At 45.8% G+C, this 27,703-nt stretch overlaps 1 protein-coding gene across 1 annotated transcript in view; it reads left to right on the top strand.

Annotated features, from left to right (window-relative positions):
* The first annotated feature begins 2,755 nt into the window (after positions 1 to 2,755).
* PRKG1 (protein kinase cGMP-dependent 1) overlaps positions 2,756 to 27,703 on the top strand; it is a 560,704-nt gene continuing 535,756 nt past the window's right edge. Inside the window, exon 1 of the mRNA XM_074155210.1 lies at positions 2,756 to 3,021. Within this exon, the coding sequence (XP_074011311.1) occupies positions 2,756 to 3,021 (266 nt within the window). The remainder of the gene's footprint in view (positions 3,022 to 27,703) is intronic.

The raw sequence follows: 27,703 nt of genomic DNA, 5'->3' as shown, positions 1-27,703 counted from the left end.
ATTGCACAGTTCTGATTAAAAAAAAAAAAATATGTTCAGCTGGTTTTTAAAAATATCTCTGGAGAAAGTTGCCTCCTTCTGATGCACCTGTGATCATTGTAGGACAAAAGATGCAAATGTTACGTTTGGGAACTGTCTTGTGGCTGCTACTTGTTGGAAGTCCCTGCTGGCATGTTGCCCTCCCTCTGCTTTCCTTGGTCAGGAAAGAAAGAGGGTTGGGGAACGGCAGCAGCACGGCCAATATGAGTGAGTGCTAAACCCCTCTCCTTGCTCCCCAAATCTACTTGAGCTGAGTATTTTAGGGTTTGGTTGTTTACATGTATTCTGTTGGTTTTCTGGCAATGCTTCCAGGTTGGTCTTGGCAACTACTGAAGTGAGGAGTTACTTCTGAAGTTATTAGATATTGAAATTCTCTAGGAGCCCTGTACCTTGGGGACTGGGGCTTTCAGCACCACTAGAGACCCCAGGGAACACGGGAGGCACCTTCCTGACCATGTGTGGAGGAGCAACCCACACCCTGTGTCCTGCTGTCCGTTGCAGGTCATTTTGATGTTCCTGGGGACTGAGGACTACATCCACCTCAAATTAAAACCATATTACACTTATTACCATATTACACATAGACTTATCTGGTATGAAGCACTTGTGTGTTGCTTGTTATAATCTCTCTTTAAATTTTGGTTATTTCAGTGTTTATCCCGGTTCTTGTTTTCTGTGTGGAGGCCAAAGCTTATAGGCCCTCCTTAAATATAAGTAACGAGCAGTGAGTTGAAAATGTAACTCTGAAAAGCCTGGTTTGCTATTGGTGAAATCTGACTGCTTGATTATGTATTTTATAAGGAAATAGTGTATTTTCTGCTGTGTTTCTTTCTCTACTTCCCCAGCAACAATTGCTTTCACAAAAGCCCTGAGGATTGCAGGGACAGTGCATTTTTTTTTAAGCAACAAGATTTTCACACTATATCATGAAGGTACCGAGCATCAGTGTGTAGCCGAGCTCCCACTGTCCCTCCCCAGCACCACCCCATCCCCAGCGGTGTGTGGAGGGTCCGTCTGGAAATCTCTGCCCCGAGCTACATGATGATTTTCTACACGAGATGGCGCTCTTTGCCTTTCAATAAAGCAAAATGCAATTAATATTTTTTACTTATTTCCCCCCCACATCCCAGTGCTTGCCCCCCTCAGCCCTGCTTGAGCCCTTGGCCCCAGGGATGCTCCTGGGCTGAGGATGGGAACTGGGAGCAGCTCTTACCCCAGTGGTTTCCAACCACGCATTAAAGGCTGGAGGGATGGATACGTGTGCAAATACACCCCACCACCTCCAACTCGTTAAAACAGAGGCTGCTAATTGACTTTTCCACCTTAATTTAAAACTCCTTTGATAAAGCCTTGTCCTTCAAGCCCAGCTCGGATGCTGTGTCCCGTCCTTGCCCTGCCCTAGAAGGCTTGTGAACCCTAAACCCAGGGGACGAGACCCCATGGCTGCCCCAGGTTGGGGTATGGGCCCCGTGGGGTTCCTGGGCTCCTTTTGGGCCTGAGGCCTGGTTGTGGGGCTAGGCCAGCTCCCCGCTTTTTGCCTGCAGTAAGGGGCTCCTGCCCTCCTTCCTGGAAGCGAGGGTGGTTGGGGAGGGATATGTGATAGGGGAAATGATGGTGCCCTTTGCCAGCCAGCGTTAAAAATTCATGTTCATGATAGACTCTTCCAAATAAGTCCAGGAAGGGTAAGTTCCTGCCTCCTCAGAGCTGCTGGCCAGCACTCAGGCTGCCTGCCCTCCCCGGCCTGCATCTCCCCTGGGGGACCAGGTGCCACCGAGGCTCCCGTGTCTGTGTGCCCAGTGATGGGTTCCGCTCCCTCATGGCATGGGGTGCAGGCTTGGATGAGGGGTACCTGGTGTGTGGGAAGTTGGGTGCCCACAGGGTGATAGGGGTGGGTGGGGTGACCTGGAGAGCAGGCATGTGGGGCACCTGGAGGAGGGCAGGGAACCCTGGTGGGAAGGGATGAGCCCTCCTCGATGGGGAGGGACGCAGGTGCCCAGGAGGGGTGGGATGTGGTGTGTCCCAGTGGGGAGGTACGCAGCCTGTCCTGGCCAGGAGGGATGCGGGGAGGCACGTAGGGTGCCCCGGCAAGGACAGAGGTCGGGTACTCCAGGGATGGGGGTACCCGGGGAGGGACCGGGAGGCAACGTGGGGTAAGGCAGCAGCATGGGACGTGGGGTGATGCGGGGGGTGGGATGGGGAGCGAGGGAGGGACGGGCGGGCGGGGCCGGGGGCGGCTCCACGTGGCTCATTAGCAGAAGGCAATTTAATATTTATGCAGTGCTCTTGTTTGAATCCCAAGTCTTCGGCTCCAGTTACAAGGAGCTGCGTCACTCTCCGATCACATGGTAATTGTTGCTATTTCCAGGATCCCAGCCTCGCACAAAAGCTCTTTGCCCTTTTCTTGCCTCTTTTTTTTTTTTTTTTTCCCTTTTCCCTTCTTTCTTTCTGTTTTTTAGTTTGAGGGGGGTGTGTGTGTTTCCCCCCCGCCTCCTCCTCCCGCTTTCCCGCCCGCCGGCGGAGCGCAGGGCAGCCTTCGGGGATGCCGGGGCCGCTGCCCTGACCCGGGGCGGGCAGGAGCCGTCCCGTCCCCCCCCCCGCCCCTCTCCCGAAGAGCGGATCCAGCCGCTTCCAGCGGTTCCTCGATGAGAGCTGCCCGCCCCGGACCGGGACCGGCTCGGCATTAGCGCCGGGGTGGGGGTGGAGACCGCCCCCAAAAATGACCGAGCTGGAAGGGGACTTCACCAAGCTGCTGCTGCTGAAGGAAGAGCGGATCAAGGAGCTGGAGCGGCGCTTGGGGGAGAAGGACGAGGAGATCCAGGAGCTGCGCCGGCGGCTGCACAAATGCCAGTCGGTGCTGCCGGCCCCCAGCCCGCACATCGGGCCCCGCACCACCCGGGCGCAGGGCATCTCGGCGGAGCCCCAGACCTACCGCTCCTTCCACGACCTCCGCCAGGCTTTCCGCAAGTTCACCAAGGCCGAGAGGTAGGAACGGGCACCCCCAGACACACACACACCGCCCCCCGCACAAAACCCCTTCCTGAGTGGGGTGGCCGGAGGGAGGGAGGCGGCGGGATATCGCACCCCCTTACCTCAGGTCCCTTGAGAAGCGGCATCGATCGTGCCCCGAGGCGGGGCGGGGGGGGAGGAGAGGAAGCTCCGGGCGCATTAAGGGCTTTCAGCCGCCGGGAAGAAACCCTGCGGGGGATCGGATAACCCATTACCAAGCCCCGCTTCACCTCCCTTCCCCGCCGCGGCTCCTCTCCGGCTCCCCGGGGGATGCTCGGCCGCGGGGGCGGCGGTGGGGCTGCGCTGGGAGGACCCGGCGGGGCGGGAGGCGGCGGTGCCTCCTCGGCGCTGGGAAAAGTTTGCAGCGGGGCCGGGAAGTTGTTTGGCCGCTGCCCGAGAGCCGGGCCCGGGCGGGCAGCACCCACTCGCCTCCCTCCCCCCATCCTCGGGGCAGGTGTTGCCCCCCCTTTCCCGACCCCACCCTCCCAAAGCGCTCCCCAAAACTAAAGCCCGCGCTCCTCCGCCCTGAGGGCTTTGCTCCTCCCGTTATCCCCCTGTGCCGGCGCCGGGCACCCACGGAGGGTTTTTGGAGGGGGGGGTTTGGATCTGCATCACTCAGCCTGGGGGCTCTGGGAGTTTCAGTTGTGCGGCTCTCTTGCCTTCATACACGGTGTGAAAAGGGGGGAGCACGGCGCTGCTCCGGCTCCCAGGGGATTTTGAGCGGGACAGGGAAGTTGCTGTGGGAGCACACAAGTTCTGTGTGACCACAGCACACGGGACTCAGCGTCACCCAGCCTTCGGCAGAAGCTGTCAGAGGTGTTCGCTGAGTGAGAGACGGTCTGATTTCTTCCCAGCCTGGCCATTTCGGCAAAATCATTTATTGCTATTTTTCATAGCTGGGTGTATTTGAGTGCGGATCCATACTGCTCTCCCTTTTATAATTTGAGTCTTCTCACAAAATGTACCTTGCCGTCATCCAGACCAAACTCCTGCCCTTTCCTCCTCCTCCCCTTGCCCTTCGTTAACGAGACTATTACTCATTTAAAAATAAATGAGGAGCACTTCACTTTGGGCTTTTTTTAATTATTCTTTTTCCTGACTGTATGGGCTGATTCAATAATACAAACCAATATGCCCAGGGAGGTGTGTGACTGCTGGCCGTGCCAGCGGCGCATACCAGTGTGTCCTTCCCCAGGTTAGCACATTGCTTCGCACCCACTGCCTGAAGCCGAGGCCCTGTGTTGTGGCCAGAGGAGACCCGGGTCGAAACCCGGGTCGAACTTTTTTCTTTGTCGTTGCTTTTCTTGAAGGCTGGGATCGTCCCGAGCCTCGACTGCCACAGGGGAAGGTGACAGTGACCCAGCACCTGCGGTAACTGGAGGGACCTCGATGTCCACCCGTGTTTAATAACTCAATTAGGAGGTATTAAACCTTCTCAAGGCTCCAGCAAGGTTTAATCCTCCCCTGAGACTTTCCCCTGCTGTTCCCAGCTTGGGTTGGCAGGCCAGTGCCAGAAAACACCGTGTCTGTGTGATGTTGAGAAGGTCATTTACCCCATCCTGCATCGCTACTGTCACCCAGAAATGTTGTTTCAGTGTGCAGGAAAAACTCTCGGTGAGGCCCACAGGCATTTCCCGTCACCCTCCAGGCTGGCACTTCATCCCCCGGCATCTTCCCGTACCTTGGCCTCGCTTGTGGTAGCCATGACAATGGTAACCAAGCCAGTTTGGGATTGCTCTGGGTTTTTAATTAGGATCCACTTAATTCTTCTCCCATCTCATTGTTGGAAGAGTGATGGGCAGTGTACGGAACACGCTGCACCTGCAACCTGCCTTTTTTTACCTTTACTGTCCCCAAATTAATACCCACCAGTGGGTTAAATAAAGGTGTGTTTTCACGGGCGGTATCTGGCCCATTGATGCGGTTCCGTGTTGCTGCTGTGGCTCCTGGGTGCCAGGGGTAAAGGGCTTAGCTACAGTCGGTGTCTGCCAAGAGGATGACGATGTTTCCCAGTTTTCGATGCCGACCAGAGGTATAAGTGGGTCGGTCTGGTGCCAGCTCCCTTTAATGTCTGTGTGGGTTCCTCTGGCTTTCTCGTCTAAAAACTGCTGACAGTATTTTGGCTGATTTACTTATGGGGGTAACTTACAGACCTGTAACAGTCTCCTGCCTGTGTTTTAGCAACAGCCCCTGATAGCATCATCTAAACTGGTCATGCCACAAGCCTTCAGGTCCCTGAGAGGTTGGAGGCAGGTAATAACTCTTTTCTAAAACACAGAGACAGCTCCCATACCATAAAACCCCCAATATGATGTTTAGATCCGTCTGTTTTGTGCGTTGATTTCAAATTAATGTTGACAGAAACGTTTTCATCCGGGTCCGAGATCAACCTTCAGAGGCTTTTTCATCTCTGAAGATAAAGATATAGCTATCAACAGTGTAATTCATTTTATTTATTATCTGTAATATACACTGACATTTAAAATCCTCAAGAAGTTGAAACTAGTAAATGGGATGATAGAAACTCAAAAAGTAGTTAAAACCCAGCTGGAAGCAGTAAATAGAGTTTGTCTCTGGCAATATGTTGTGCCTCTTGTAACCCATCCCTGTAAGTGTAGCAGGGTCAAAGTTGTTAAGACTTGCAAAGATCCAAAGAAAGGGCTGTGAAAACAGAAAGATGTTGAAAGACATGTTATCTTTTGTCTGGAAGTATGTTTTTATGCTCTTATTCCTTCCAATACCTTAAATTGTATAGGTTTTAATGGAAGAAAGCCTTTCTTTGCAAATGGTCAGGTGTATGGAGCTATCCTGGTATAAAGCAGATTTTCTTTCAGAATAGTCCGGACACTGCCACTTTCTATGTCTGTTTTTCAAAATATAATTTTTCCCTGCTGTTTCCTTGACTCATTCCTGCTAGCAGAGATTTGCATTGAGGAGAGAGACACACTTCTTGTAAATGATTCATTAGTTTTGGTTTGTTCAGTGAGTTTTTGTTCACTTGTACCTAAACCTTATAAGTGTTTTGGATCATACGCGGATTCGATGCTGTCTGATACAGCATTGGTAGTTGCTTACTGCAATATAATGAAGGAAAAACGATTTGTCGTTGTTTTTTCTAGTGTGGTAAGAGCCATCCATGGTGTGACTGGATGATACAGCAATCGAGGCACTTTGCTGATGCCTAGGAAAGTGGTTCCAAGGAAGCGATCCCCAGTTGCTAAGCAGAGGCTCTGCCACAGTTCAAGCACTGTAAATGATATATGATGCAAAAAGTAAATGCCAAGGTGTACTCAGAGCCCTTGGCTAGGACTAACAGCTGGATAAGGACCATGGGGATTTTCAAAACTGCCTCATTCCTGTGGCAAGGTGCTCTCTGAACACCCGAGGGGTGCTAATCTGTGGACTTTCAGCATCCGAAGGTGCTTCACGCTATGTGAATGATCGATGTGAGCCATAATCCCCATCTTTTAAATTGTCCTCTTGGTAAATTCCAGCAGCTGCATTCTTTAATTCAGAAGTGCAGTATCTAATTCCAGCTTAAACCTTCTTATTGGTGTCAACAAGCCTTATTCAAACCAATGTGATGCTAAATTACTTTGAAAACCGTTAAACTTTTTGAAACAGCGACTAAATCTTTGCTGATATTGATGTGCCAGAGCCATGACCAAAAGGCAGTGATGGCTGTACAAAGAATTATACTTTGTGTGTGACAATATATCCTCAACTTCGCAAATTTGTTTTGGGTCATCCTGTCTCTGTGGTTTTTCCACATCAGTTTGTCCCTGGCACAGTGCTATAGATTCAGTCTCAGCATCGTTTCAGAAAAGCAATCGGTTTCCCCAACCGGTGCCCAATTACTTGCCCATCCTTGCTAGCTACACCAGCTAACTTTGCAACTTTTTAACGGGTTTTCCCTTTTCACTTTCTTTTGGGAAGCATTTGCCACAAGATGGCAGTGGGGTCTAACATTTAAGGCATGGTATTGGGGTGTATTGTGGTTTCAGCTTCGTGTGCCGCTCAGGACCAACTACACAGAGGGTAAAAACTGGGTAATCTAGTCCAAAACTCAAGGCAAAGTCATCTTCAAAGCTGACTAGGCTTCTTGGATTGCTCCAGCCTAAAGCAAAGGGATGTCCTGCATGACCCTGTGTTTTTCCATCACTTCTTCCTCCCCCGTAACACAGTTTTGGCTTACAGCTCACCCACCATGGCCATCTCCACCACCCCTGGAGCTGATCTGTTGATGGCTTCACCCAGCCTCCAACCACCCTGAGCACGGCAAGAGAGAGTTTCTCCCTCCCTAGGGCAGCTGGGGCTGTGCCCTTCCTCCCCCAGCCCTCTTTCTGGGAACTCAGCTCTCAGCCGGGCGGCTGAGTTGTGTTAATTTAGACATGATCTCATCATCTGCCAGCCGCTAAAGCAATATTGATCCTGCATTCAGCCTCCATGTGAAAAACAACCCGACTGCTTCCCCGGTACCTGTAACCACCATCCCTCAAGGCCTTGGGAGGCTGGAAAATGAGCATTTGCCTTATTTTTTGACCATCAGGGACAAATGCATAACCTGCTGCAAAGGTGTAACATTTCTGTTCCGTTAAGGACAGCCTTTAAGCTAAGGAAAGGGACCATAGCTCATCTAATATTTGATATTGCTAAGCAGCTGTGCCTTAAATAGTTTAAACAGGTGGGTTTTGCTATCTCTGAGTCCTCTCTGTGTCTGCTGTTTCTCTTTAGCAATATCTCTGTAAGAATCGGCATCGCTTTTCAAAGGGTACAGGGAACAGAAGTAATTTTGACGTTAATTACTATCCTAAAAAATGCCTCTCTTCCCTCATTTACACATCACCAGTCAGCTCCCTGTCTGCTGCCAGTGTGCTGCAACAGCACGTTCTTTGGATGCTTCATCCCTGGGTGATTGACACTGAAGATCATAAGGATTATATTAGATTAAATAATGTCAGCATAGGAAGATTAATGCTGCTCTCATTGCTTGTGGTGTCAGTAGCGCATCGTTGGCCTAAAAAGAGAGGAAAATACAAAGGAGGGAAGTTTGATCAGGTGTTATTTAACTTGAGGACAGGTGGAAAACATCGCAAAGGGAGCAATTGAAATGGGAACTAGACTCTTTGCTTGGTCAATCTCCTCTCTAATTATTTGGCTGGAGCAAGTCTTAGTCTGTGGCATGAAGCAGTGAAGGATATCGAGTGAGGTTTGGAGCCAAGCAGGTTGTTGCACGCCATAAGAAGAGGTACAGCATGGGTCACTGGGTCCCTTGAGAGGTCGAAAGTCAATAAGATAAGCGGAAGGGGTTTAGAGGGAGAAAGAGAGAGAAGCAGATGTTTATGGTTAATCAATTGAAACCATTCCCCTTCTTTCCATTTTTAATGGGCTGAAGTTACTGCTCCCCCTCTCCCTGGGCGTTGCTTTCCTTTGGCTCATAGGAGACCTGAAAAGTGAGCCACAACATGGGGAAATCACACTCCTGAAGGGCATCGGATGGCACCTCTCTGCCGGGCATGGTTAGGCGTCTGTCTGTCTGTCTGTCTGTCGCCAGCAGCTCTGGTGAGCGACGCTGCCTTTTCCATCGTGTCGGTTCGGCACTTTGTCACAAGCAGAACAGCATCACCGCTATGACAGCACATCAAAAGCAGCTACATTGAGCTTTGCCTTCCACCTCCTGCAAAAATAGTATCCAATGTATATTGATTTATATATAAGATAAATTTTTAAAAAAAAGCAGATAATTTTATATGATCTCTTGTGAAAAAGGACAGGCAAGATGGCAGAATTAAAAATTTTCCAGGTGGATTTTAATGAAAACTTGAAATACTTGGTTTCAGTATTTATTGCTTGGTTTTGCACCAAGGGAAGCCTATCACATTGTGACACGACATCCCAAACCTGACCGTCACCATTGTGGCTAAGGGTTGGTGCATCATCTGCTGAGTCTCAGCACCCTGGTACTGACACCGTGCCACGCAGGGGGGTGACGGCGTGGTCCTCGGGGGCAGGATTGGGCCCTGGCTGACTCAGAGCTGTTCCCAGCGGCGTCATCGCAAATTCTTCCTTCTGCCTATTTTTAAATGCCTCAAGTCATGAGGCTTTCAGTGCCTCCCTTGGGGGGGACTAAACCACAGGCAGAGGAATTTTCAGGCAGCTGCCAGATTACCACGTAACCCACCTTCCGCCTGCGCTGAGCCTGTCTGCTTTGGTTACGAATCCCTGAAAATGTGATTACATACAAGCTTTAAACCGATAGCTACACTCCCAGGCAAGGTCATGATAAACTCCTTTTCTCCCTCAGATTCTTTGATGCAAGTTCATTTTGAAAAATTATAAAAGGGAGACAAGATCTAGCAAATGCCTTGTGTTATTTTTCCGCAGCAGCTTGTGGATGTTGCTCAGTTCGGAGGAGAAAAAGGGTCCTGTGTCTCACTTGCCACTGTAGTTTTAAAAGCAGCATGTAGGTGTGGACATGCATAGTAAACTGCTTGGCCACAGCCACTCTTTATTTGGCTGGATTTTAGTCACAGCAAGTGTCATTTTTGTCAGAACTGTACCATGGAAAAGGTAATTCTCTAGTGGAAGTCCCCTGGGTGGTGAAGTGTAGCAAAGTAAAATAAGGTAGAAAGGACTAAAATAAGACTGCGAAGTCCCTCTTTGCAGCTTTACTAATGAGGAACTTTGAGGGGAAAAAGCCTTCCCAAGATATCTACTTGGTTGCCTGCAGGGTTGATGCAGGTCCTAGAAAATATCTAGCAGAGCTTGGCAAGTGGCTTCTTAAAGAGCTTTACTCTCCGCTGTGACTTCCAGGCTGGAAAAACAAGCTGTAAAGGATGAGGACTCTTCTTTTTTTTTATATATAGGGTTTTTCTACATTTTGCTCATGGATGTTCTTTGAGCATATTTGTTCCATTAGTAATAAACCGCTGTAGTCACAAATGAGGCATGTGCACACATAGGAGATGCTAAAAAAGCCAGAGGGAGGGAGGCTGAGCTCCAGACCACGCGTGCCATAGGAGGACCCAGCCATGGGGATCTGCAAGCACAAATGGCAATGCTTATATTTTTTGATCAATACCACGTGGAACAAAGCCCAAGCTTTGTGCAAAATACTACAGGAGATGGGGACGAACCTGTCCAGTAGCACAACCTAAGCTCTTGGCTATGTCCAGTGGGGTCTTGAGAGGTGGAAAGAGCAGGTGGTGGTCACGTACCTGAGTAAGGAAAGGGACTTCGTGAGTCGGTGCCCAAATCTGTCCCACTGATGCTGTGGCTTGTGGGCTCTCCATCCTCAGGGGCCGCCCCAACTTGCCTGGACACAGCAACCTGCTGCAGCTGCAGTGTTGGCCATGCTTGGAGCAGACCAGAAACCCTCCAAGGGAAATCTTTCTGGGCTTTCTGAGACGCTGATGGCTTTGTGCTCCCGAGTGATGAGCTCTTTGAAATCAGATCTGGCAAGAAGGTGGCTGTAGCTGTACGTAGACCTCATGGCAAGAGGATTAACCAGGGAGGGACAGCCCTGGATTCAGCACAGGCTTGAGTGGCATCATGTGAGCAGGAGTAGGTCTGCTGTCCCCACTAACCTCACAGAATCACGGAATGGTCAGAGTTGGAAGGGACCTCTAGAGATCACCTAGTCCAACTCCCCTGCTAAAGCAGGGTTGCCCAGAGCACATCACTCAGGACGGCATCCAACCTCCCGCTCTGCTGCCTCCACCAGCTTCAGGTTTGATTGCTGCTCGATGATTAGATTCATGAGATCTGCTTCATTATCAAACGGCTTCCTCGCTTTTCAGGTAGAAGTTTGAATAAATCCCAGAAAACTTGTGTCAAGGGAAAATGTTTCACTGTAGCACAAATTAACTGACCTAAACCACGTCGGGCTAAATAAAAATGCCCGTTTGAATCCCTCTCTGCCGTTGAGCCTAGCTGATAAAGACACCCGTTGGGTTGGGGGGGGCTTTGCACTGCACTCCAATGTATTTGATTCCAGTGCCACATAGCAGGTATAACTTTTCATTTAGTTTAAATGTCAATTAGAACAGGAAATTACATATAGTCCAAAAATACAGCCGATGGCGTTCCTGAAAGTTGCTGAGCTGTGAAGGACATGCTGAAGCAGCTTCATGTTGCGTTTCCCCTCCCAAGAGACGCTGCTGTATCTCTGACAGAGTGAGGGTCCATTAAAATTGTCCATTAAAGATGTGAGGAGCATTGTATGCTGTTATACACGCTGGAGCAAGACTGCCTGCTCTCTCTAGGGGTTGGAAACCTTTCTGTATTTTACAGCGGGAATATATCAAGTGATGCTTTAATAGAGGCATGTTATGGATGCTGGTACAGGAGCAGGCAAACGTGATATTAAAGTCTTCCTCACCCGCAGTGATGTACAATTTGAGTACAATTTGATGGTAGAAAAACAAAAGCTGAAGATGTAACTAACTATAAAGAAAGTTGTGCCCCAAAACTTTCTTTAAATCAGTTTTATTTTGCGCTCCTTTGGCATTAGATTGTTTGGTGCATTTGTGGTTTTGAGACTTGTTGGTATGTAGGATGGGGTACAAACACATACCTGTGATGTCCTTGTAGCAGTGAATTAATTACAAGCTGATCGTGTGACTGTAAGATTACAACAGCATACAGGCACACTGGTAGAAAACAAAGTAATAATTCACATAAAAGGCCCAGAAGGTAACTGTGCAGGTGGGAAACAGGTTCAGGACATTGCTATCTTAATATTTGGGTTTTCTGGTGTGCAGTGTGCAGTGAAGGAGTACAGTGTGAGGCTGTGATTGATCCCAGCGAGTGCAACGGGATGGGAATTTTCAGTTATTGTCATTTGCATTTTGCTCTTTGTTGTGTCTATAAAATCCTCCAAGATAAAAATCACCACCAGGATTTTAAATGACCAATCAGTGTATAAATTCTATTTAAAAAAATAATATTCTGTTGAGTTGTTTATAATAAGGGGTCAGGTCCTAAATCTTGCAGTTCCACTTTCTGCTTATGTATCTGCATGCGATATTGTCAGTATTTAATTTCTTTAAACTCTTTAATGCTTTGTATGCTGAGGATTGGCCCAAGAGCCAATTTATTATTTATCCTGCTGTGTATGAAAGGGAAAAGGATAACTAGGGATAATTTCTTGAGCAACTAATGTGCTCAATCCCAAACAAACATACCCAAATCCTCTGAGTGGCTTAGCACGTTGGGTGTATGGTAGAAGTCTTTGGCATAATTATTAAGCCAAAATGCAACGTTAATAACTGGAATCAGTGGGCGTAGCTGGAAGGGGTACCTTAAGAAATGTATCCTGAAAGGTGGCTTCTAGCCGGGCTGCTTTTAATGGTTTGAAGGCACGTCAGAAACTACTATTGTGCAAAGAAAGATGTGAGGGTAGTATGCTTTGAGTAAGGCTGGCAGGGAGTCGCTAGACTTAAAAAAATTATCTAAAAAAGAAAAAAAAAGCTAGAAAGAGCAAATATATCAAATGTCCCCTCTTGCTAAAGTCCACGGTTTTCTTGAAAGTTGAAAGAAAATAAATCTGCGCACTGGGAGATTCTTGTGGAAATATGGCGAGCACGGAAAAGTTAGCTCTGAAGTAATTTGGAAAGGCGGCACTGTGAAAAGCTGCGAAGGAGCAAACAGCTCTTGAGGGGCTTGGCTGGGTAACTCTGCTTTATAAAATTGCTCTGCAGTTATTAGAAGGCAGTTTTGTCCCGTGTCTATAAGAATGTACCCAGCACTTCTGGGCTGCGATGGACTTTAATATGACTCAGTGGCAAGAAAACCTTTAATTTTTGTGGTCAGGGGGAAGTGGCTCCCAGCTGGGTTGGGATCGTTACTACAGTCACGAGCAGAAGGAAATGCAAGCTGCACCGTGGCAGAGGGTATTTTTGGTAAAATAACTTGAAAGTTGCGTTAGTCTGGCGGACACGGGGGAAAATGTTGGCAATAACAAGGCTGTGTCTCCAAGGGTACTCCGAGGCACGTCATGTCATGTCCCAGCACTTATCACTGGAGGGCAGTAGTGTCTGAGAAGATGACTAGAAGAAAACCACAGATAAAGAACATGGCATAGCTCCTGGGCGAACAGTACAACACATGCTCAGGACATTAAGCCTGTCATTGAAGACTAGAGAGAGGATTTTATTATTTAAGGGGATTTCCTTGTCTTGCATTGCCTTAAAGTCAGGTCTCGCAACTGGGTGATGTTGGGTATGTTGTTCCTCTCCCCATCACAACAGACAGCACCGCGCAAGGCTGTGCTGACTGTATCAACAATGCCACGGAAGGTGGGTTGCAGCACCCCCTCTGCCTCAGTTTCCCTGCCGGGACACCCCAAGGGCTCAAGTGGCCCAGACACATGAAAATAAGAAAAATAAGGTGATTTGTTAAGTAGGTGTAAGTTGGGTGGATGGTGATAAGCATAGGCAAGTGGGACAAGCTCGCCTTGATGAACCATACTTTGGCACGCAGAAATGTGGGATATCTCCAACCCACCCACATCCATTTAATGAAAGCATTTCATGGTGCAGCCCTGAAGTTGTCCATACCGAGATCACCCAAGCATGAAGAAAGCAGAGACAACCTGGGCATTTCAGTCCAACACCTTCATCTCTGTTTGCAAAATCTGGGCTTGTTCACTGCAATCAAGGGAGAATATGCTATTTTGGGGTAATTTGGGGTGCATTCAGCATGGACTGTATCTACAGGCTTCATGTCTCCAGTGTGCAGTGGGGACTGGGATGCTTAGTGTTCCTGTGGGCTCTTTTAAACCTTGCAGTGTAGGAGTCTCCACCACTGGGAGCTCCACCAGTGTCACAGAGGAAGACCAAGAAGGTGGATGAAGAGCAGTATTCACACACCATTGCAGATGGCAGCTTGGCTGTTTGTAGATGATCATCAGAGAGCAACTAGAAATGGTTTTTTGGTTGGTTTGTTTGTGTTTTTTTTAAATAGAAAACAGAACTAGAGTCAAGGCAAGCGTGACCATTTGGCTTTCTCAGTAAGGGGCTGAGCTCTAGGCAGCTGAGCACAGCAAATTCGGTGCACCTATATTTTGGGGGTGCTGCTCACTGGGAGTGGCTCAGCTTCCCTATAGAAAAATAACGAGCTATCTCGGTGAGTCAGAGCTGAAATCAGTCTCATTTTTGGCTAGAGACAAAACTTGAAAGCCTTCCTCTGCTGACCCAAGTGAAATCCATGGGGAGCTGGGCATCGTGACATCCGAACAAGAACTGTGAAGATGGCTAGCCATAAAACAGGCATTTGCAAACAAGCAAATGGCAGCGTATTTTGTTTGCCCCCCCTTTTTTTATTATCCCATTGTGTTTTATTAAGAAAGTAGCAGTCATCCTATAGTTATCCAAAGACAACTCTAATTTTTCCTAAAAAAAAAAAAAAAAAAAAAAAAAGAGACTGTTTTCCTGTTCCTCAAATTCCAAATTACTTTGGAAGACTGGGAAAAAAATCTTGGAACTTTTGAAAAAAAAAAAAAAACACCAAAACCAGAAGTTGTTAACTTTTCATTTTATTTTTCTGTAAAAATAATACTGGGCAAGATGTATCTAAAGAAGCACATCCCATAGATTTCTAACAAGCAGATTTCTAACATGCTTGTCTCAATTCAGGTCCTTTTCAAAGACAGAACTGGGTGCAAAATAATAGCAGGAGATCTTTCCTTTACTGACATAGAATCACAGAATGCTATGGGGTTGGAAGGGACCTCTGCAGATCATCTAGTCCAACCCCCTGCCAAAGCAGGTCCACCCACAGCAGGTCCCACAGGAACGTGTCCAGGTGGGTTTGAATGTCTCCAGAGAAGGAGACTCCACCACCTCTCTGGGCAGCCTCTTCCAGGGCTCTGCCACCCTCACAGGAAAGAAGTTCCTCCTCATGTTTAGATGGAACTTCTTATGTTCAAGTTTGTGCCCATTTCCTCTTGTCCTGTCCCTGGGCACCACTGAAAAAAGACTGGCCCCATCCTCCTGACACCCTCCCTTTAAGTATTTATAGGCGTTGATCAGATCCCCCCTCAGGCTGCTCTTCTCCAGACTAAACAGACCCAAGTCCCTCAGCCTTTCCTCGTAAGGGAGATGCTCCAGGCCCCTCATCATCTTTGTAGCCCTCTGCTGTCCCCTCTCCAGCAGTTCCCTGTCCTTCTGGAACTGGGGAGCCCAGAACTGGACCCAGTGCTCCAGATGGGGCCTCCCCAGGGCAGAGTGTTGGTTTATTTTGCAACTTGATCACTGATAGAATAAAGTTGTTTAGAAGAGGATAATGGGATAGTTATCTCCTCAAAATAAGTATCTCCTGGTTTAAGCATCTTACCTGGGTATTTACCTGGCAGAAATGCATTTTCCTTTGCCATGGTGCTCACCTACTGGTAAGGAGCAGCATTTGTGCACAGCACTGGAGAGCCCTTCTTTGCAACCGGATATTTGATCCCAGCTACTGTAACCTACAATTAAAGAATTCTATTCCCAAGTCCATATTGGATCTCCTGAAAAAGCCCTCAGGAATAACCAGCTTTCTGCTGGGTCTGATTTTCCTGCTTGCTTGGCCCACGCAGCTTGAATGGCTCTTAGGTATGAAATTCAATTTTCCGGCAGAGGGGTTTCTCCTCATAGGCTGTGTATTTACTGTGTAATTGGCGGCACACGGGGGAAAAATGCCCTGCATTTAATGCAGCACAACAGTATTAACATGTTGATGCTAAACGCAGGGAATCTTGGTGGTAATTCACATTTTGTCCCTCTGGAGACAAGGGACAAACAATGAGCACTTGAAGAAATAAGAAGCCTGAGTGTGGCAGACAGCAACTAACCAGCACTTGATTTGGTGCAGAAAAGAAGAAACAAGGCATAATTAAGCTCAGTGAAGATGGGGGAAAAACATGTTTTATGATACTGGGGTACATCATGTTTGTTTAACCAGAATGATTTACGTGAACGTTTCCACCACAATGAGGGGCATGATGGAAGATGCTACCGTCTTGGAGAAATTGCTCGCTCCTTTTTGCTGCATTTGCTTTTAGACCATTGAATTTAGCTTTGCAACCAGCAAAAACTCAGACAGGTGCAATAGTACCAGGTTACAAAAGATCTCCAGATCCCAAAAAAGTATTCGCCAGGAGGATGGGTGTGAAGACAGAGCTGTAGAGCTTGTGCAAAGGGGAATAGCAGCAGTGATGGAGCACGGCAGCGATGTATGCAGATAATGAAAGAGGATGGGGGAATAAGTATGTGTATGATAATTGAATTCAGTATGGCGAGGGTCAATAATGTTATATACATATGGGCAGTGGCTTAATGATTTAGTAAATGGGCAAGATGACTTGTTTCTTTTAGTAAATGGGAAAGCATCAGCTTATTAAAAAATAATGTGTTAGTGTCAGCAAAGGAATTTAATCAAGGATGAGGCTCAGACAGTAAATAAGGACAAATAAAGGCCGTTTGTTGATGCAGCACAGCTAGACATTTTCCATTTCAGGTGAAATCTTCCATTTTGCTATGATGGACGGATGGGGATGCAGCACTCAGCTGGAGGCTGGTACTTGGCTGGGGGCACCATGAGGGTTAGGTTTACCCTTTTCACAAAGTCTTCTGGATGGTTCTGATGCCATCTTAGCCTGAATGGAGGGAGAAAAAAAATCCCAAGATCAGCTTCTATAGGAGAAATTTTCATAGCACACCACCACAGGCGTTAAGAGTCTTTTATCAGTAGGTTTGAAAGCGCTTTCCTTTGGAAGCGAGCCTTACCCCCATTTTGCGGATGGGGAATGGGAGCACCTTACCCAGGGTGAATGCACTGGCTATAGTAGCAGGGTCAGGAGGAAACTTGAGGTATTAACCACATTTATAGCCATTGCTCAAAAACGGAGCATCCCCCCTAGCTGGGAAATCTGCATTTGCCCCATTTTGCATCCTTTTTGTGCTTCCTTCTGCTGGTGGCAGTGTGTAGAGCGGGATTGCACAGTAACTTTAACCATTTATTTCAAATCTTTCCAAGTAATTTCTGATGCCCTGTTCTCCTTTGGTATGGGCATCCGTGAGGTGACATCTATTCCCATGTAAGCCCAGAAGAAAGGCTTGGGCTTGCTTTCTGGGCTCTGCAGAGGTGAGATGTGTACCCTGTCACAGCTCATGAACCAGCATAGCAAGGAGTCGGTTCTTTGGGGAGCAGGCTGTGTGAAGGCCCAGGGAGATGATATACCAGCTGCTTCTTGGCAATTTTGTTTCAGTCTTAAGCAGCCACTGTAGCCTGGGAAAAGATTGAATATTAAAAAAAAAAAAAAAAAAGAAAGATAATACCAAAGCAGCATAAAAGGTTGTTTGGCGTCGTTCCTCCCTCCCATTGATTTTTCACGCTACTTTACAGAATCTGTGTCAAGGTAAAGGGTGAAATCTTTAGGCTCTCCCTGCCAGCAATATGTTTCTTGCTTTGATCTGCAGTTTTATTATCAGTTGCCTGATTGTGGGAAAGGACTGGATTGCCTTTTTGGAAACCCAGACCAGAGCAATTGGTCTCCCTTGCAGAAACCCTGATGTTTTGCATCTTCCCTTCCCTGCATAGCACAGCCCTGCTGGAGCAGAGAGAGTTGAAGCAAAACTGAAATTTATCCCTACCCTCCATGGCATTAAAATAATCACTTAAAAAAAAATAATTTCAAAGCGAATGTTTTATCTTTTGATGGGAGATTGCCTGTGGCAGCTTCAACCAGAAGCTCATTCCTCTGGGGGAAGATGCTGGAAAAAAATGGGTTGAGCTGGTGCAGGGATTATGAATATGAAATTTCTTACTCCATAAAACCATATGTTTGGGAGCAGAAGAGCAAAAATGCGTGGGAAAGGGAAGTGGAAATGGTGTCATGGGTCAACTGAAGGCCACTTCTAAGGAAATTTTGGTGCCCAATTAATCTCTGTGCAGTAAACATCCTACAGGATCAGTGAAGATAATCAGCTCATTGCAGAGACTATTTGCATCCAGAAGATGTTGAATCACTTGTGTCTCTCCTCCCCAGCTCCTTCTGCTGCAGCTTATTATCAATTCTTTCACCTTTTTGATTGGATTTACCCATAACTTGTAGTTGCTACTCCGATATTCGAGAGCAGGTCCAACTGATTTCCATCTTTCACATTGGGTTGGTTGACTTCTGTGTTGGGAAGGCTTCTTCCCCTCTTTCACTCAGTTGCTAAATGTTAAGGAGCTAAAAATCAGCTCTCTTTAAAAGGCCTTAAATAAAATGTGAGAACATGAGGGGAAAAATTCACATGAATACATCAGCTAGTTGTCTGCAGAAGTTATGTCATTAATCTCCCCAACCAGTGTTTCTTTGATAGCTCTTGCCCAAGCAAACATGTGAAACAGTCCACTTGAGCATTGTTTTTTTTCCCACAATGACTATTATTCTGACCCTGTTCTGGCTCTGTGATTCATTAGGAACTGGAAACAGCAGTTATTTGCGTGGGTGTTGGATTTACTCATCATGCAATCATTTTCACATTGTGAGGCATAATATAGAACCGATAAAGTCCATACATCTGTATTCTGCATGCGTTTCCGGACTGAGAAGTCGGCAGGATGTTGGGCTGACAGCATTTGGAAATTCAGTGCATAACCTTGATTTAGAGAAAGAGGCTTTACAATTATATTTATATCCACTTTTCAGCCCTTCTAGTGTGTCTGAAAGATGTCGGATGGCAGAAGGATAAATGAAAACTACTTTAGTTTTCATAAATGGGTATCTTATAAGGCCAGTGAGGCCAGCTGTGCTTATCTAGTCTGATTTGCAGAAGACGAGCTATTAGTCTTTTCGAAGGTTTTGTTTTCACTAGTGTATCTCTGTCTTAAAAAAAAAAAAAATTAAAAAATATTCCAATTGTGGCTTAAAAAATTACCGGTGACTGAGAAAGCACCACAGTCCCTTGCAAACTGTTGAAAAGATTAATTGCCCTAATTGCTCTGCCTTAAATACTTGTTCCACATTTCAAGCCTGAACTCATCTAACTTCATGGTCCTGATGTTAAATCCTGCCCTTGCTGTTTTGGGGCGGATTAGCCCTCCTTTCTCACGCTTCTCCCGAGTGCTTTTCCGACAGCAGCTCCTTGCTTTTAACCTCCCCTCCACTGAGACAAAAACCCCTGGAGCTGGAGACATGCTCAACAAGCTCAAGTTTGTAAGCCAGCCGGTTTACAGCAGCCTAATTACATTACGTCGCTGCAAATGCTTTTTCAACCCAATTTGCAGGTGGTTTAATAAAACTTGCTAAGTTCATTTCATGACCTCTGTTTTCCATAGAGACACATAGATGGGTATTCGTTATATTGCCTTAATTTCTTCAGCAATTAAATTGAGAATTGTACATCCCAAAGGATGGGCGGGATCGATGTCAAGCTGACACAATTATCTGTGTGATTCCATTTACCTGCTAAGAATCTTTGTGAAGCCCTTGCTTTCCTCTGGCCTTCCAAAATATTTTTCTTGGTATTTCAAAACTTGCTGAAGATCATCAGCGGAGAAAATGTAATGACCCTTTGGCCCCCCCCTTTTTTTTTTTTAAATTTGAAAAACCAGTGTGTAAAGACCTGATCCACTCTATTTTCCAATATCTTGGCTGTCTGTAGCACGTGTCCCACTCTCTGTTTTATCTGTTAAGGTGTTGCTCTGTAAGACCATTTTTTTATCTGGAAACTTGCCCAATAATGAGATTTTGCCTTCCTAAGGAAGCTATGACCATTGAGTTTACCATCCCAATCACGCAACCGTTCCTGCCTCTTCAATTGAAATGTGAATTAAGTGGAATTTGAGTGATTCCAGTGTTTATAGCCAGGCTGCGCTGTTGATGGGCAGGAGACTTTTCTGTCCAGTCCGTGGTAACTTGGCAGAGCCATGCTAACACTTCCATTTTACTTTACAGAAGCCTTCCTTTCCCTCTCCTTTAAGCACCTTTCTTCTTAGCCTACCATGCCTGATCCCAAAAGCAGAGGTGTTTTTTCACCTGGAGACCATCACCATTGCCACAGCTCCCTTGCAACAGGTGGACTTGAGGTGGCTGAAGATGTCTTCATTGCTTTAGAGATGGGGGCTACTGCTGCTGTACAGCTCTCCTACATGCTAACTCGTATACATAAAATATATAGCTCCTATATATACTAGTACATGCTGTATAGGTCTTCAGGTGTGTTATTTGCAGCTGCCACACTGCAAACATGAGGATGGGTTTGATCTCGTGTGATTTCTTCTGCTCCTCTTCTCTCTGGTGGTCCCATCACAAGCGTTTCTCTCCCTAACATGTACTGTAAGAGGTGGTGTTCAGTACACAGGCTTCGAGGGAACAGCTGAGATGCTGTTTCAGGCTGTTTCTGGTGTCTGAGTGCCTGTTTGCAGCAGAAGCTGCTTGAGCCTAATACTCAGCTAATGAAACTATTGAGGTAATGATTTCCCAGTGTGGTGGAAACATTTTCCGCTGACATTATCTTGGTCTAGCCTTCAGACCCACACAATGATAATGGAATAATTATGACCCAATTTCATGTGCTTAGACGTTGCTTTCATTACGGACAAATGTTCCCAAAGAAGTGTCATCCTGTTACTGGCTGATCTTTAAACCCTTTAGGTGGTCTCTCATTTTTACCTTTACAAATAGAGTTTCCGCTCGTATACATTCAAAGATACATTCAGCATAAAGTAATTGCTGTGTTTATCAGCGTGGTAAAGCAGGCTTGGCACGCTAAAATACATGACAGTTACTGATCTTTAACCAATAAAAGCATCCAGGAGGTTAAACACAGGTTTTTCTTTCTAAGTGTCTCATTTAAGAGCACTAAAGCAAAATTCAGGATTGAAATGAGAAACGATGCAGGACTTGCATCGTTGGCATCTCTGAAATAAGATCAAGCGCTGCATGGAAGATGTACCACTGGTTCCAGCTCAGGGGCTCCAGTGGATTTACCTTTTGAGAAGTAGTAGGATAAGAAGATGAAATTCAGGACAGCTTGTGACATGTCGTTTGGTGGAGGTGAACGCTGGCCATGTTGCCTATGGACCCATGTTGCCTTCCCCAGGAGAGAGGAGGTGAAGGTACTGGTTTGGCAGGAGAACGATGGTGTGCGGCGCCACAGAAAGGGCCCATCACTGACAGGAGATGTTAAGTGAAAGGTGGGGTACTTACAGACTGCAAAGTATGTGTGCTTTTTTAATAGGTAATTAAATGGCATGTACTCATGTGGATGTTATTTATAGGCTTGGAGATTTGCAGCTACCGGCCTCAAGAAATTGTAACACCCTTTCCAACTTATTGCATGGCCACAATTGACTAACAGAAAGAGGAAAGCAAAAATCCTAAATTAAAAAATCCCTGTGACCAGAAGTATATGTTGAAAAGGGACAGTACTTCAACTATGAAGAGCTTCAGAAGCGTATCATTATTTAAAAATACCAAGTCTAAGCTGAAAATAGTGGCTAAAGCAGGAGCTTTTGCATTTGAACTGCAATATGCCCCAGTCTAATAAGGATCTGGCTTTGCAATCAAATAAGAAAACTGAAGTTATGTTTAACTTGTGGCACTGCTTAGAGCCAGGAGATGGACAGAGAACCTTGAACAATGGGGAGAAGGGAAGAAAATGGTTACCATATGTTTCTCCATATTGATAGCTTTTGTGGATGCACCTTGAAATGGAGTCTGAGCTCTGAAAACCCAAATGACTCTTGGCCCAATAGTAAAAGGTCTATTAAAACCAGGCTATTTGTTCTGCCTTTTCACACAGCCAATCTCTCCTAATTTTTTCACTGTTCTTTAGCTCAGCTGAGCTTGGCAGAATCACAGAATCACAGAATCTTCTAGGTTGGAAGGGACCTTCAAGATCATCTTGTCCAACCATCAACCTAACTGACAAAAATAAACACCCACAAAACAACAAAATACAACACCATCACTAAACCATGTCTCCCAGCACCACGTCAACCTGTCTTTTGAACACTTCCAGGGATGGTGCCTCAACCACCTCCCTGGGCAGCCCATTCCAATGTCTGATAACCCTTTCAGTGAAAAAATTTTTCCTAATATCCAGCCTGAACCTCCCATAGAATAGTTGGTAGTGCAAGGAAAAAAGGGTTTTGGTACCACTATGAGGGAGAACGAAGGGTGGGTTAGAGTCTGGACAGAGCATTAATTTAAATCAGATTTAAGGCTGGGGTTGAACAGATGGATGCTATGTCATCTCCTTCCTGGCCACGGTGTCTTATGGACAGATGGGAGAAAAGAGCACATACAATTGTATGATATGCAGCAATATTCACAAGCACCAGGTATGAAGGGTAGCAGCACTATCCATGGTCTTTGGTCGCTGTGGAGGATGAGGGCATCACATACGTTAGGGGCTGCCAGGCTGGGTTGTATTCTTAGAGCTGGCTTAACACCTCTGATAAGGGATGTAACATTGCTGAACAGTGTTACCCTAGACTGATACGGAATATTAAGACCATAGCATGTTATCTCCCTTTAGTCATAAATCACATTACAAAGTTTATTGCAGTCCCAAAATGCCTGGTCTTCCACTACATCCTCTGCTGCCGTGGTTATTTAATCCAGTGGGGAGAGGGTGACAATTGTCTTGCAGAGGGGGAGAAGGGCTGGGTGACCTGGGTGCCCTCTCTCCATGTGTGTGCAGAGGGGTGACTGATGGGGAGAGGCTGACAAGTCTCTGGATACCCTCCATGCAGTGGTAGAGGACAGGAGCATTTTGAAACACCGGCTGAGGTTACTAGGTGGTCTTTTATCGCTGGAGACTAAACACATACGGATTACTTCAGCATTACCTTCCATGTGATGGGAAATGTTTGATGATTAAGGCAATGACAGACCCACGTCTCATAGACTTTGACTTCAGGTTATGCATCCCTCAAGACCCCAGTGATAGAGGTGAAATGTAGAGGACGACCCTTAGCTTAATGCCGGGAAGTGGTTAAAAACGATCAAAACCCATGATGCTTCAGTTGCTGGGTAATGGAGGGAGGTTGCTGCAGAGGGAAAAGCTGGAGGGCTGCACAGACCCCAAGCTTTCCCAGGAATGAAAAAAATGCTTTCAGGTCTGCATCCCCACCCTCTGCTCTTGTAAAAGGACTCATAGACCAGAAATCTTTAAACAGATGGTTTGAATAAGGTAAAGTACATAGCCAGCGGTGCCCTCGGGTACGTCTGGGTAACCACACCGCCCTCCAAGGAGCTCCACAGATGCAACCACAGGTTGCGCTGGCCCGGTGGGACTCGGGGAGGTTGAGAGGCTGCATTGTTCGGACACTGGTATTTTTATCAGTTAAACTCTGGGGAAGAATTCCTGGGTGGAAGCTGCCAAACCCGCAAAAGCAACTGTTAGGTGGGAAGAAGCGTCTCCTGTGTGCTGGCACGCGTGGCTTGGCCATGCGAAATATTTTCCCGTCAGCACGGCTCTTTGCAGCAACTGTAAATGGAGGGGACGTCAGATGGCTGCAAAGTCCTCCACACCAGCAACAGCAGTGTGTGAGTCTGAGGTGGAGAGCGAGAGGGAAGATTTGGGAATAAATATGGTTGGGCAGGGAAAAAGCTGGCTGGTATGGGGCTTTTATAACATAAATCTGCTCAGCTGTGGTTGTGATAGGCACCTCAGAGCTCCCCAGAGGAGCAGAGGAGAAGGTGGCTGAGGTGGCACTGCTAACCTCAAGTTGCAGGTGGAGATATATGTGATCTACCACTTTGTTAGGGAGTTTGTTCTCATGGTTATCTGCCTTTCATGTTCAAAATAGGTGCCTCATTTTTCATTTGAATTTACCTGTCTTCCAGTCCTTGTAATGCCTTTCCCTGCTACTCCGAAAATGCCACTAAATACTGAACACTTCCTCTATGTTAGGGTCTATATAATTAAATTTTCTCTTAGTCTTAGTTCTTTTCCCCATACGCTAAACAAATCAAGCCCTTTCTGTCCTTGTTAAAGATTTTTTTTTCCATCTCGCCAATATTTGCTTGCCTTCTTCAACACCATCTCCAGCTGCTCAGTGTCCTCTCCTGCAGCAGGGATCATAGCAGTCTGAAAAGCAGTTCGGCCTCAGCCACCAATAGACACGTGTTGTTATTGGTCGCTAGTCATTATTTCTCCGTTTAGTTAGCTGTTTTCTACTTACATAGATAGCTGGTCATAACTTCACCCTCCACATTCATATGGAGCCACTTGTTCACCGAGACCCCCCCGGAAGCAAAGAGGAAGGTGGAGAGGTTCTTCCTAGCAGGAGGAGATCCCCAGGAAAGCCCCCTGGGTTTTTTTGGCAGCTTGCAGTCGGTGAGATGGGCCCACATAAAGCTGTGGGTGGTTGACGTTCAACAGACACACCTCCTCCCCCTTTTTTTGATGTTCTGTTGACCATGTCACGGCTATATGATCTTTCCCTAGCTAGAAACCAGCACTTTGATTCCTGGAAGAGAAACTTATTGCAAAGATTATGGGGGAAGGATGGCTGCTGACTTGCAGTCTTGCCTCTTAAAATGTATTATATTGATTAGCCAAAAGAGAAAGGTGCTTAGCAGGGAGATGCATCTTCTTTGGTTTCCTTTGAACTCGCTGGCATCATCTATAAATCCAGCACTGGACACAGGGCGATTTAATGCATGATGCTTTTTGGTGGCTAAATGCAACCCTTCCCATTTCCCTTCTGTATCTCCAGGGATAAAGCAGGCACGACGGGGGATAAAGCGGCCCCTCGTGGGGCAGCGCTTGGCTTTGTCTGCCAAGTCTAATAACTGGCATTGACTCTGAACAACTCCTTTGAAAGAGCAATCAGGTATAAATAATTAATACCTGTTAAATTATTAAAGCTGGAAATACAGTACATGGGTTCAGCCAGCTGACCAGGAGATGAATGAGTAATTATGTTAATTAACCCTTGCAGCTAGCAGGATCTGCAATTAGTCCACATTTTACGCTGCTTTGTGTTTTTTAGTAACAGGAATGAGCTAAAAATAAACAGAAATAAACTAAAGCTATAGTTAAAAAATATGGGTTAAACAAAGGGGTTTGAATGATCAAATGGCCCTTCTTTCTCTCAGGGTGGAAGCGGGTGCATTTTTTAAAGCTTTAACCAATGCTCTCTGTGAGGATTTGAAGATGTTTTTGAAAAGTGTTGGTAACGCAATGCAGGAAGTTATCCTCTGGACTCTCGCCTCCAGGCTCTGCACATTTCTACCATCCCTTTCCTATGTGTTGCTGAAGAGGTAAAGAGATAGGGGAAAAAAAAAAATCAAGTATATATTTTTTAAACCCATTAGCATCATGGAAGGACTCCTAATAATGACGTACAAATCAAAAGTCTAGTTTTGCAAAGATGTAACTTGCCATTCAATGGGCAGTAAAGCCTGAATGTACAGAAAAAGGCTTTTCCAGTAAAAAGAAAAAAAAAGTATTTAGTAGTTACAAGTGGAAAATACTGCATTAATTCAAAGCTTAGAGTTCAACTAATTACTATCAACTGAGATTTTATGACTGGAAATGGTCATTGTCCAAATGCTCTGTCTGCATTACTCGGGTGGATGAATAATGCCTAGCCTCGGGAAAAAAGGTCTTTTTTTCCAGAATGTTGGAACTGGTTGCATTGTAGACAGATAATCGATTTACACTATAGGTCTTCTCTGTTGAAAAACACCCTCTCTTACTCTTCCTACTTATTAATATGAGTGAATATATTCAGATTTGGTTTTCTTTTTGTGTGGTTTTTATTTTCCCTAAAGGCATCGTGCTGAAAACGTGTCTAAGACTCCTTATTTACATGAGGAGGTATCTGCCATCCTGATTCTTTGAAGGATGTTTCAATGAGTCTGTCTGGGTCTAAAGGAAAATCTCCCGGAGGATTCCTGTTTTCCTCCTGCTCCTATTTTGTTAATAAGTATTGCTTTTCACTGTGATATTGAATTAAATGGATACATTTAATTATGGAATTGGAAGAAACCTGCTAGAATGGGTCAATGAGAGAGCAATTTAAGAAATCTTTTCCATTTCCCAAGATGAAATGGAAAGGTTTGGCATTTACCTCTGCTCTGAGCGTTCCATTTCATCAAGGAATTACCCAAGTGAAGCAAATTCTTCACTGGGAATCTCAAAACTTGCTTTGGCTCTAATGGCTTTGGTGAAAGTTTTTAATGGGATGCATCAATATGCAGATTTTATTTGAACGTTTGTGGTGACTGCAAAGAATGCCTCTTATTCAAAGTAAGAGAAGAAGCAACAGGTGAGAAACGGGCTCGTTTCCATCAATGAATGTGTAAGAATATTTTTTGAGCAGAGGGTTGTGTTGCAAAGTGGAGATGATGGGTGTAGTTCCCGCTGCCCTCGTGCATGCAGGTTCATGGAGATGCTTTAATACTCCCTGGGATTTCAAATTCAGCTCAGGCTCTAGGAATTTGCAGACAAGAAATTATTATGGTGTATCGGTTGTTGCTCATGCCTTCAAAAGAGCACAGATTGCAGAGTTTTGATGATTTGTAGGCTGCATATCAGACATAGGGTGCACATCCCCAACTTCATCTTCTGGTAGATGTTTTGTGGCTTATTTCATACAGATATCACAAATACATTTGGCGGCTTAGCCTTGAAATCATGCCTCTTTCTTCCAGCATCATTGGGCAAATGTTTTACCTCTCTCTACAGTGTAAGCTGGGACATGCTTTAACTTAGACTCAGCTTAGACTAAGGGGCTAGACTAGACTCTGGGCTCACCTTGCTTTGCCACCAAAGAATTGGTACCTTTTCAGCCTGAGGATAAATGTGTTTCCCTGAATCTCCTAATCTGTTTGGGTTTAATTTGCATCTTAAAAACATTATTTACTCTGTCTCCTGAGTTTTCCCTACAAAAATATAGAGAAACTTGAGGGGAAAAAGCCACGTCTATTTAAATCTTTTGTTCTAGAGGGGTTTCTGTATTGATTCTTTCCCCATAATGTAGACCTGTGTGCTCAACACTTGCTGGTCGGCTGCCCAATCAGTACCCATTCCATCTGGAAATTACATAAGAGTTTGTTTGCAAAGTTTAACTTTGCATCTGAGGAGCATAGAAAGTTGTTGAGGTTTTTTTTGAGGTGATGGATTAATTACAATTGCAGTGATATATGTATATAAGTATATTAGCATGAGCTATTTTAATTTAATAGATTTTTCTGAGAGTTTACAAGAGAATATAAATGGAAAGAAAAAAGATTCAGACTCCTGAAAATGGAATAATTTAAAATCTAAAGAAATGAGACTACATATGGAATTGTGGTATATAGTGAAAATGACACATCTTCCTTACTCGGATTGGTCATTCAATTGGTCGTTATTACTAAAAGATACAGATTCTTAGGTTTATGTGTCCTGACTTCTGCGTGTGTGCTCAGAGTTGTATGTTATCGTAGTGGCAGCACATACCGGGTGTTGAGCCAAGAGCCAGGAATTGGTGCACATCAGTGACCTAAGGGCTCCCCTATAATGTCTATTACTGAATCAAATCATTGATTCAGACCTTCAACAAATCAGCTCATCTTTTTCCTCTCTTTCAGGGAAACACACACAGGTGTGGTAAAGAAAACCCACATAAATGTGATGTCTGGTCTGCTGGGACTTGCTGGTAGAGTTATTATATCTCTGAAATAATT

This window comes from Numenius arquata, chromosome 10, assembly GCF_964106895.1.
Source record: "Numenius arquata chromosome 10, bNumArq3.hap1.1, whole genome shotgun sequence".
Taxonomy (NCBI): Eukaryota; Metazoa; Chordata; class Aves; order Charadriiformes; family Scolopacidae; genus Numenius; species Numenius arquata.
The sequence above is the reverse complement of the archived record's forward strand: the minus strand, read 5'-3'. Positions and strand labels throughout refer to the sequence as shown.